The sequence below is a fragment of the Podarcis pityusensis genome, assembly GCF_964106645.2.
Source record: "Podarcis pityusensis genome assembly, chromosome: 8".
Classification (NCBI taxonomy): Eukaryota; Metazoa; Chordata; class Lepidosauria; order Squamata; family Lacertidae; genus Podarcis; species Podarcis pityusensis.
In genome coordinates this window covers 57,224,717-57,237,268 of record NC_138033.1, presented here as the reverse complement: position 1 = coordinate 57,237,268, position 12,552 = coordinate 57,224,717, and the positions used below count along the sequence as shown (strand labels likewise).

At 42.6% G+C, this 12,552-nt stretch overlaps 1 protein-coding gene across 3 annotated transcripts in view; it reads right to left on the bottom strand.

Moving 5' to 3' along the window:
• Nucleotides 1-12,552, bottom strand: part of ZNF423 (zinc finger protein 423) — a 319,298-nt gene that overhangs the window by 208,828 nt on the left and 97,918 nt on the right. For all 3 annotated transcript variants that reach the window (XM_081015494.1, XM_081015493.1, XM_081015495.1), the window contains exon 3: nucleotides 5,151-5,351. In XM_081015494.1, coding sequence (XP_080871620.1) covers nucleotides 5,151-5,351 — 201 coding nt within the window. The remainder of the gene's footprint in view (nucleotides 1-5,150; nucleotides 5,352-12,552) is intronic.

The following is a 12,552-nucleotide window of genomic DNA, read 5'->3' as shown; positions in this document are numbered from 1 at the left end:
ACTTCCACTTAGGAGAAGCCTCAGGTTGTGCACAAACACCCCATCAGATGAGGGTACATAAGTGGGAGAAAAGCGAGGTCCCACTGTTGCTGTAACTGCTCAGCAAGGCACAGACCTGGGGACAACTGCCTAGAAGCGTGTGTGCGTGTGTGCGTGTGTGCGTGTGTGCGTGTGTGTGTGTGTGTGTGTGTGTATCCAGAGCACCTTGGGCATTGTTGTAAGTGTGTGCTTTTGTCAATAAATAATGAACCGTCACACATGTGCCTTCCTTGGCTGAGTGTGCCCAGGACACACAATACAAGCATTACACAATATTATAATGGTAACCTGGAGGAGGGACGCGGGTGGCACTGTGAGTTAAACCACGGAGCCTAGGGCTTGCTGATCAGAAGGTCGGCAATTCGAATCCCCGTGACGGGGTGAGTTTCCATTGCTTGGTCCCTGCTCCTGCCAACCTAGCAGTTTGAAAGCACGACAAAGTGCAAGTAGATAAATAGGTACTGCTCCGGCGGGAAGGTAAACGGCGTTTCTGTGCGCTGCTCTGGTTCACCAGAAGCAGCTTAGTCATGCTGGCCACATGACCCGGAAGCTGTACACTGGCTCCCTCGGCCAATAAAGCGAGATGAGCACTGCAATCCCAGAGTCGGTCACGACTGGACCTAATGGTCAGGGGTCCCTTTTTTGTTTAGTCATTTAGTCGTGTCCGACTCTTCGTGACCCCATGGACCAGAACCTGGAGGAAGTGCAGAGGAAGTGATTGCATTTGAGCTAAACAATTAGTTCTCCCTTCCTGATCCCCTATTTAAGCTATGAATGTGCAGCAAATGAACAACATAAATATGTACGGCCATATGGGCTAGTAAAACTTCTTATGGGCTAATCACTTTTATGAACTTAATTGTTTGGGTGCTACCTCCAGCACAACCTCTATGTACCACAATCACATATTAACATTATGCATCATAAGGCTAAGAGTTTCACAGTAAGACCTGAAAAAACTAGATTGGTTGTGTGGGCCCCACTTCTGAACAGAACCAATTTAAGATGGAGAGAGATGTCAAAGTTTCCAACAGAGGTTTAGCCCTGAATGAAGGAGAGTTACAAGGAGCTCAAAAGGGTTAGGCTAAAATGGCTGCGAACTTCATGCCAGGGCAAAGCAACTGATTTCAACACATATTTTAACGTTCTTGCACTATAATGAATTTCTAAGGGATTCCACTGAAATAGATGGTGTATCCTATTCTTTGGGAGCTATTGCCTATGTTCCTGCACAGCTCCCAAGCTGCAGGGTCTTCTAAACTTCCGCATCCTTGAGGAAGTCATTAGTTATATTATATCAGCTGCAAATGCAACATTATCAGCCCAAATAAATACCAGTATTGATCTGAAGCCATGCAAGACGCTTAACAGCATCAAATAGAAATATGGAATGCTAACTCAAATACTAAGCATTATAAACTCAACTCTGTCAGACAAGAACCTGCAAATAAGACAGATAGTGTCCGAAATTCAGATATATGACTTTTCTTCAAGTTTCTTCATCTTCCAGTACCAAAGCTCTTGCTCCCTTTTTGCTGTGAACACTTGGAACTGGTTCACATGTTGGCTTGAAATCCTCATGATGTGGTGGGGAAAGTATGGGCATGTGCCCTTCTCCACATAAGAAGCATGAAACATGAGCGCACAGGGGGCCATAACCATTCATGCCAAAGTTATGCAATTGAGCATCTCCTCTTTTGGGGGGGGAGGTATGAGCCCCTGTGGCCCAACACATGGAGCCACTTGTGTAACATGTCACCACTTTTATCACATGTTATCTTGTTGCCTCTGGGGTTGATTTATATTTCAGTATCCTGCTTTATCACAAACTTGATTCTTCAAATCAGCTTACAAGCCACAAAAATGTAGAGTAATAGATATCAACCACAAGACATACACCAGTGATGAGAGGACTGGAAACTAAAAACAAAAACATAGCCACAAATGAAACAGATCAACACAGTGTCAAATACTCTAACTTTGTAAGGGTATGCCTGGGCAAATAAAATTCAAATGCCTAGGCAAATAAAATTGGATTGACCAAGAGCCTAACAATGGTTGTAGCTGGTAAAATGTTACCTATGGAGGACATTTGAAAGGCAGAGCACCATCATGGACAAGATCTGTTACATAGGAAGATAGGGAACTGCCTTATTAAAGTAAGACTGTCATTCTAGCCCAGTACTGACTGGCAGCAGCTCTCTAGGGTTTCTGGAAGGGGTTTTTCCAATCACTTGCTATCTGAACCTTACAAATGGTGATGCAGAGATCAAACCTTAGACCTTCAGTGTGCAAAACAGATGAGCCACATCTGAGCCATAGAACTTTCCCCCTTCTCTGGGCGCTCTCTTCTAACCTCAGGAGGAGGAGGAGCTCAGAGAAGGGCTTCCCAAATGATTCCTAAGAACAGGCAGGTTCATTTTGTGTGAAGCAGCCAAGATCAAGTGCTACCTTTGGTTAGAGAGAAGATTTTGTATCTGTGCACTGTTTTTCGATTTCAGATACTCTGCTGCTGATTTTCTCCTACCTTATTTTTAATGCTGTTTTAATGGATTTTGTTTAAATACATACTTTTCTATTTATAGAAATCTCTGCCATTATTGCGGAGGAACTGATATTATTACAAGAGTGGGGAGTTGTAGTTCTTGGGTTTTGTTGCCTTTGATTATGTAACAAAGCTGTAAAATGAGTGTGTGTGTGTGTGTGTGTGTGTGTGTGTTTGTAAAGGTGGGTGGGTCCATCTTCCCATCTTAAAATTACCACTAATTAAGACACACAACTTGTCAACCCATTTTCCAATCCATGTGCAAGAAGTTAAGACTGTACCTGGGTTTGAGAGTTGCCGGGGGTTTTTATGTAGAGCTTGCTCTACCCAGACATAACACATGCATAGGCAAGTGAGGCAGAGTGCTAAAACATTTATGTGTTCTTTTCCTTAATGTGTACAAAGTATTCCTGCAGCAGCTGGTGCACCTCTGCTTGCATCTCCAGAAGGCAAGATGCTTCCCAGCACTATGAACCCAACCATCACCTAATCAAGGGTGAGTGAGCCAGCAGCTACACGCCTCCCGTCATGAACAAGGACTACTTTACAGCTCCCGAAAGAAACTGCCTATTGTCAAACACATTTACAAAACGGAGAGGGCCATGTTGGAATAAACAGACACACAGGCACAGCATACATACAGAGAGAGAAAGGCCAGGCAGATTCTGTAGGTGGAGGGGAGGAATACTATCAGGCTTTACACAGCATATTCGCTTCAAAAACGTCTATTTGGCACCTCCTTTTACAAATACTTACCCTGAAATGACAATCCTTTTGATGGATTTTCAAGCTTATTCTTTTTGCACCACCCCCTGGTGGTGGCTTGTTCCAACTAACCTTAGTGAAGATTAACCACCATTTAGGGTTTGGATGCCACACTAAACTGTGGTTAAACAAAAACAGAGGCTTCTAATCTTCTCACAGCTGAAAATCTTTTTCATAAAGTACTCTGAACCAATTCCTATCAGTGAATATGCTCTCCCTTCTTGGAAGGCCTGCTGAAATAAAAATGCTTTCCGTATGCACCATAAAGTAGAGATTGTTGGCGCTGGTCTGCAGGCGTCTCTGCACTAAAGGCTCTACTTTAAACAGTTGCAGAGTGACCCTCCAGTGCATGCAGTACCACACAGATAATCCTAGTGATCAGGCAGGAATATAAAAAATAATGCAATGTCCTGGTTGATAAGTTGTATAAGTCATTGGATACTTACTAACCACAAAACCTTAAGGCTAAGTTGCATCTCAGCAGACAATGCAGTTCCCTCAGCATCAGCCACAAGCCATATACTTCTGGAACAAGTATAAGGGCAGGCCTACATAGAGTGCATTGCAATAATTCAGTCCCGAGGCTAACATTGTATGGACCAGCATAGCCAAGCTATTCCTATGCAAGAACAGCTGTAGCTGACATACCAGCAGAAACAGGTAGAAAGCCACCAAGGCCACCTGGGGCCCCAAGGACAAGGAGCATTTCCAAGAGAGCACAACCAACTCCAGAGCAAGTAACTGATCTATATCCTCAACCACTCTTCCACAGGACATCCAGAATTCAGTTTACTAGCCCTCAGCCAGCAAATCACTGTGCCCTGACACTGTTACACACAAGGCACCAGAGTGCAGTCCAGAAACTCTGCACTCAGGTGATTCAGGACTGCTGGTGGCAATGGTAAGACTATGGAGCCATGTCAACATTTCTAAGTCAATTGTCTCCCCTTCTGAGAGGAAAGTAGGAAGATACCTCATACCAAGTCAAACCATTGGTCCACCTAGCTCAACACTGGCAGCAGCTCTGCAGGATTTCAGATGGGGGCTCCACCTGGAGATGCTGGGGATTGAGTCTCGGACCTTCTGAGATGCTCTACCACTAAGCTACAACCCTTCCCAGGTATTCCAGGTTGTAACAGATTTGAAAGGGCTGATATCTGAACTACAATGAGTCCCAAGCGTCCTGGCATTCAAGGTCTCGCAAGCAGAAGTTTGCTGACAACCTCTCCACAACTTCTGTGAATCTTATTTTAAATTCCTAGATGGCAGCCCCAAAGTTTCCAGGCTCCTGGAAACTAAATGCCCAGCATGCTTTTCCATTCTTTTCTCAAGGCCTGACCACCTATTCCCAACAACGCCTTGCTTCAGAAATAATTGCACTCACTTGAGTGGCTCAAAACACTCTGGATCTATCCCCAGCGTTTTGAACACTTAAAATAATTCCACTGAATTAACACAGAATTGTGGGAAGGGAGTGAGGAGGTGAGGGAGTTTCACAGGCAAACTGTCTAGAAGTTTTATTGCTTATATAAAAAAGATAAAACAACACTAAGGGTTTTTTCCCCTTTAATAATCTAATATAATTACTGTCAGAATTGCAACTGGAAAAGCAAAGTTGCTTTTTTATTTTAATTTTATTAAGAAGAAGTGAACAAAGACTACCCAAGGCACCACAATAAAATTACATTAACTGTAAAATTACATTATTAATTCTTTAATCTCACTTGAGGCCTCAAGCTGTTGCTATGTCCAATTACCCAGCTAACCACCTGTCAGAATTGTAAAGCTAGTTTAACATTACCTCCAGGACAGTTGTGTGCCCTGTGTTCGGTCAGGTCTGCCAGCGAATCGAAGTCCTGCTGACAGTTATCGCAGGTGTAAATTGACTCGTCCTCCATGTCTTCATCTTCCTCATTTCTCTCTTCCTGGCTTGTAATGCTGTTCCTCTCTTCCAAGGCCCGGCTGTCCCTCGTATCATTCTCCAGTTCCCCTCCAAGACCTCCTGCCAGCAAGAACAGACGCTGCGGTAAGTTGGGATTGCATGGAAGTTTCAAAAAATGGAACAACTCGATTATGTTAGCAAGTCATATAACGGCACTTTCCTTACGATCCCTCTCACACTTTCAGTTTATTGAAAATACAGTAATTACTTCATCATCATTATTACTACTACTGCTGCTACTACTACTACTACTCACCCCTTCACCTTTAGGTCCCAGGGCGGGTTGCAATATTAAAACACAATGTTAAAAAAAAAAAGGTTTTGAACAGTTTACAATCAAAAAAATAAGGTGGGTCCTAAAAATATGCACTTCAAGGGTCAAAAGCCGGGGTAAAGAGGTTTGCCTTCAGCATTCACTGGGAGATGTATAGTGAATGCACTAAATATACCTCTGTGGGAGGGAGTTCCACAACGTGGGAGCTGCCACAGGGAATGCCGTCTCCCAGGCCACCCCACTTCAAGCCTATGAGGGTGGAGGAACTACGAAGAGGGCCCCCTCTGCCAATCTCAGCACCTGAGACAGTCTATAGTGGGGGTGGATTACACTGATGGGGGGGGTGTATCTAAATGGCCTCTAAGTAGCACACCATAATGATGTCTTTAGTAGCTATTTATTTTAATTTTTATTCCATCCTCACTTTGTTCTAATAGAACACATGCTTTACTTTCTTATTTCATCCCTTAACAGAAAATAATGCTGATTGTCAGTGATATTATTTCAACCATTATTATTTCTACAATACACTGAAAATTGACGAGGTTTAATTACCGCCTAATAATAAGGCTAACATGTCATTTTTCAACTCTTTAATTCCCCTCCGCCAGCCAGAAAATAATGACCACTCAAATACTAAACTGTAAAATGAAGAGAGAAATCAAAGTATATTCGAAGGCACTTTTCTGAAACAGCCAGAGCTACCTTGCTAAACAGGACAAAGAAAAGCCACACTGCTGAATACCTGCAGGCTGATTAAGATGAAAAGGAGAAATGTCCACCTAAAAGCTCTCCCCATGGTGCTGCAGCCTTATGGCGCAGCTGTGAATCTGAAATCTCCATCACTATCGCTAAAACCCTGTCTGTAGGAACATAGGAAGCTGCATTAAACTGAATCAGACCACTAGTCCATTGAGCTCAGCACTGCCTATACTGACTTGTAGCAGCTCTCCAGGGTTTAAGGTAAGGGTCCTTCCCAGCCCTACCTGGTGATGCCAAGGATTGAATTTGGTGATACCTTCTGCACGCAAATTGGTTGTTCCACCATTGAGCTATGGTCCTTCCCCAAACCAATTGGATTGTCCATTTGGTTCCTCCATGCAGAAGAAACAAATGGATAATCCAATCTACTGCAGAAAGGCAATGCTGGGCACAGGCCCAGAGTACAGCCATCTATCCATGCAGCTAGAAGCATCAATCTGTAAATTCAACCTGGCTTCTGTATAGCCCAGCTTTTAAACCAGGAACAGGTAGCCTTGGGTAAAATTTCATGTTGCACTTGGCCTAATTCATGTGGGCAGCACAGGCAGAGGAAAAACAGGAGGGGCAGAAACAGTAAGAAAAGGGGTATCCCCATTTACCTTTGGCTCAACCCACCCCACAGTTCTGGCCCCAGACCTGTCTACCATGAGTAACATAAGAATTGCCTGCTGGATCAGGCCAATTGCATATCTAGTTCAGCATCCTGTTCTCAGAATGGCCAACCAGATGCCTGTGGGAAACCAGTGAGCAGGACCTGAGCACAAGAGCCCTCCCTTTGTTTCCATCAACTGGTATTTCGAAGCATTGCTGCCTCCAACTGTAGATGCAGAGCATAGTCATCATGGCTGGTGGTCATTGATAGTCCTATCCTCCTTGAATTTGTCTAATTCTCTTTTAAAGTCATCCACGTTGGTGGCAACAAAACATGCAAGATCTTATTTGATTGGTATCTCACCCCTGGTTTTTAGAAAACATTGATGACTTCAAAACAAGGATGCTCAACAGTCAAACTGCTCGTATTTTTCTTAACCTTAAAAAAAATCTGCAGATCTGGAAGGCTTTGAAAATCAGTAGAGGACCTGGGACCAACAAAAGCCTGTCACCCTAATAATGCCATTATTCTCACCAGGCATCTGGGAGACAGCCTGGAAGAATTATTTGTTTGTAGATCAAGGGGCCCCAAATGCCTCAAAAGCCTAGAAGCTGGCTGTTCATGTACACATAGTAGACCCCACAAAACAAATCCTCAGCTCTCTAGAAAGTCAACATGGGAAACCCTTAAACTGGTGCTAATGGTCGAGAGAATTATTTCCAAGTTATAAATTAGGATTTTAGCACATTGTTTGCCATTTGTATAATTCCTTTAAGAAAACAACTCATGGATCAGTGGCTCCCATCTCTGAGGCTGGAAAGACAGTTAACATTGACCAACACTGATAAACTGGAACTCAGCCAAGAAATACAATTTATTTCACACACAAATCTGCTAACCCAGTGTTGCAACTATTGGTGGGGTTCCTTTTAACTCAAGCCACTGAAAACCAAAATTTCACAAATTCACCGCACTGAGCAAGCTAGCATCAATCTACTAATAGGGGACAAAAAAAACCACTGTATAGTTTTCTAGGGAGTAATCACAGTGGGTGACACCCTTTGGATAGAAATGGAAATATTAAAAATCAATGCATGAGCTTTCAGTGTATCATAAGATCTCTGAATGTTTAAATCAACACCAGATTTTCAGATTCAGCAGTTGTTACACTATACCAGCACATTAGCCACAGAAACCTTCCATTAAAATATCTAGCTGTTGAGCTTTGTGCTGGTCACAGGATTTGGAAAGAAATTCCATTTTTCAAGTAACCACCTACATCTGAACTCGTGTTGATTCAAGCAAAGTGCCATTTTCACAGTCTTATGCTTGTTTTTTACGATCTCCTTTTTCACTTTTGTAAAAAAAATAAGACAGTAGTGGGAGAAAGAAAGCCATAGACCTAGACGGCTCTGTAGTACTATTTGTATTATAATAAAAATAATAAGCCACAGTTAAGTCCGCATTTTCCTCCAAGACTGCATTCCAATTATCACTTTCCATTTTGTCATATTTACTGGGTGCACCTTTTGAGCATCTTCGCATTCCAAATGCAAATCACGAACATTAACGCCAATTCAATCTCTTTAAAACCTGCGTGTCCTGTAGAGCTGATAGTTAATAAATCAGGATGCCAGCTCACTGGTTTTATAAGGCTGAAACCTATAAAAAGAGTCCAAGTATATAAATTTAATTTAAAGAACTGCCATCCAAATCTGCCCCAGCCACTAATGGAAAACGTACGAGCAGCCGAACGTTGCCAAAGACCTGCAAAAAGTTTGGGTGAAAATTCATCCAAGGGACCTATTTTTGTTATTCATTTCTAAAGCACTCAGAGTATTTTGCAATTCATATTTAAGCACCCCTCTGAGATAGCTCGTTGATATTTTTTCATTTTAAAGTTAGGCTGCAAGCCTGCTCAAAATCGCCCACAACCACCACAGGGGGACCACTAGAAATGCTTGTGTGGTGGCAGACGCTCCAAACCGGGACTGTGAGATGTCAAAGACCCCTTCCCAATAGGCCTGGAGATCAAAAAGGTGTTAACAGGAAGACTTGCAACACAGTCAGGGCAGAGCCAGGCAACTGGTTTAGACTTAGTGCCAGGCTACCTAAAAGGGGCATTCCTCTCTAAACTAGGGGTAGCAATCATCGTGATCTCAAGACACTGGAGGACTACAATTCCCATCATCCCTGGCCACTGGCTCATTGACTGAGGCTGATGGGAGTTGTAGACCACAACATCTGAAGGGCCCCCACATTGGCTTTCCACTGCTCTATACAAACCAATCTGTCCACTGTGGTTAGGAAGAAATGCCTCTTTTGTACATCCTGCCACCAGCAGAAGCACAGTTCATGTGTGTAAGGAAAAAGGCCTTCTTGGCTGTGACACCCAGAATATGTAGCTCCCTTCCCCAGGAAATGTAACATGCTCCCTATTTATTAATGTTTGTCCATTCTCTGAAGATTTGATTTTGGCAGGTCTTTGGTTTACGTTATCAATTATTCTTTTGGTTTCACTGTGTATAGAAATTATGTCATTTTTTTCAGATTTTCTGTTGCTTTTCTCTTTTAAAAAAGTAATTATATCTGTTTAAAATTATGATATTATATTAGGATGTGTGCTTTTATTTTGTTATGTTACCTGCCTTGAGGGTTTTGCTTATTCATTAGATTTACATGGCTGTCCATCAGTAAAGATTCCCTTAATAGCTTACAAATGAGACAATATTAAATTTATGTTGTACAATCACTAAAAACAATAACAACAGTCAAAATAAAACTCTGCTCTTTCCTTATAACAGAGACTACATAGCTGGTTTACCATGTGGATTAAAAGCATATTAAGTCACAAGGGGCCATGGTTATTTTAAAATGGAGTTTTTAAAGCTGAGTGAATAAAAAGACTGCAGACACTGGGAAGGCTATTCCATAACTGGGGTGCCACCACCAAAAGTGCCTCTTCTCTGGTGGCCACTTACAATAGAGCCTGTAAGCGGAGTGAGGTATGATCAATTAAAATAATGAACGTAAGTTGGCTATGTCCATTACTTTAACTGGGTCAACTTTTGAGTATCACTAATGTTCGGATATAAACCTATTAGGAACATATGAAGCTGCCTTATACTGAATCAGACCAATGGGCCTGTCTACCTTAGTAAAGTTTACACTGACTGGCAGCAGGTCTCCGGGATTCCAGATGGGTCTCTCCCAGTCCTAACCTAGAGATGAATTGGGGATTCAACTCAGGACCTTCTTCGTGAAAGGAGGATGTTCTGCCACTGGGCTATGGCCTTTTCCCAAAATTATTAAAATAGAGCCCAGCATAAACTATGTATCCAAATAACAACTCATCATGCCACCTCTGCAGTCCAATCTGCAGCAGGGACATCTCTCTCACACATGGGATGTGCATGCAGTGTTCCCCTGCAGGAATTATACCCATCTTGCATGAAATGGCTCTTAAGACTTCTGTGCATAAAATCCTTCTTTCCCCACTCTCTCCCTCAATAAAGGGAGGGGGGAAGGAACACAACTGCAATACGCAAACATGGGGGGGGGAATTATTTGGTCCAGCACGTAGTTAATGGTGTTGGCTTCCTAAGACTTACAACTTAATAAAATTGATCTCACTGCAGCACTGTAATGAAGAACAGTAGGATATGGCTACCCTTGAACCACGGAAAATTGTATATTGTTACCTCCTCCTGACCTCCTAGCGCTGCGACCATTCTAACTTCTCCAAGCTGTCATTTGTCCGATTTTGACGGCAGATGGAGAGGAGAGCAAACACAGCGAAGGAAAGAAGGGCAGGGGTGAACAAGCCTTTATCGGGTAGGTCTGCTTGGCAATATTAACACAAGCCAATGGCACAGGGAGCACCCAGTGCTATACATGTGGCATATACATATCAGTGAAGGATGGAAAATACAAACACAGTTACTATGCAGAGCCTTTTAGGTGGCCTTCTGCTATATATACATGCAGGAAAATGGTCCTATGGCAAACAAATCAGACCACAGGCCATAGCTCAGTGGTAGAGAAACTGCCTTGCACGCAGAAGGTTCCAGGTTCAATCCCTAATCTCCGGGTAGGGGTGGAAATATCTCCTGCCTTAAACCCTGGAGAGACATTGCCAGCCCGTGTAGGCAATACACATTGACTGGCAGAAGCTCTACAGCGTTTCAGACATGGGTCATTCCCAGCCACCTGGAGATGCTGTGGAACCTGGGACTGGGTGGCTTCAATTTTCACTGTATGAGAGGGGGAAGACAGAAAAACATTTCCTCACCTTTCCAGTCTTGCAATCAAGCTATGGTGCTGTATGCTAATTGCAAATTCAATTCTCTGAGCACTGATCCTTACATAACTATAACAGCCCCTAACTCAAGAGTACCCTGGACATAATTCTGTTGGTTACAGCGTGGTGCTGATAACACTAAGGTTGCAGGTTCAATCCCCATATGGGACAGCTGCATATTCCTGAATTGCTGGGGGTTGGACTACATGGGTCCCTTCCAACTCTACAATTCTATTATTCTACCTGGAAGGTAGAAGAAATACGAAAGCTCCTCAGGATAAAAACCTAGTGTCCAATTTTGGGAAATGATATTTGAAGAATTAAGCCACGTTGCAAGATAAGATGCACACCATGACACTTTTTCAGGAAGAACAAGCAAATCTCTATGACAAGTATCTAAATCGCCTTCCTTTTCATGGCAGCAGATCAGCTTATAGTGCCAAACTGGAAAAGTCTGGAAAATTTACATATTGCTGTGTAGAAACAAAAAAATGTGGACAACAGCACTGACCAAAAAATTGACCAATCAAGTAAGAGCTCCAGCCGGCAGATGCAATTTAGATTATTTTCTTGAAATATTTTACAGAATTTTCTATTACGAGTTCTGGTGTTTGGCATCTTCCAGAATCACAACTTCAGGTTCTGTTCTGTCAGGGTGGGGGTGGGGTGGAATGTTCAGTAGATTTTGTAACTAATTTGAAAATAAATAAAACCTATTAAAACAAAAACGAAAATGTCCCCAGAGCAGTCCAATGAGGATTAAGTATGCTCAGTGGCCAAGGCACACTGTCTGGTTGTGGGAAGCGGGACAGGGGCAGAAAAATGAGCAGGGAATGGAATCTCCTGGAAAGGGGCAAGGGCAACTGGCAGGAACTCTGAGCAGCAGATCTCCACACTACATGATTTTGTTGCTGGTCCCACTTGTACTACTTAGTTAACAAGTAAGTAGAATCCGTCATTGAATGCTGCTAATTTTTTCACGCTGATCAAACTGCGCGTCATTTCATTTTCCATTATAGCCAGAATCTCCTACAGGAGTGCTCATATTAAGTTTCTTTATTTTCATCACCAGAAACATGTCATCTTTAATCAGCTTTTCTTTCCCCTTGCTTAAGAATTAGGAAGTAGTTTTTCTTTGTGCCTTTACTGCACTTTTTTTTTAGGTTCGTTATTAAAAACTTAAAATCATACAAACATGTATAACATGCCAAGCACATTCCTCAATGACTCCTAAACCAACCTTTTCGTTAGCTTTTAACATTTTCTTAGGGTCATTTTCCACAGAAAGGCAAATACACACAAAAGGAGCCCGCTTGCAATTACTCTTCATGCT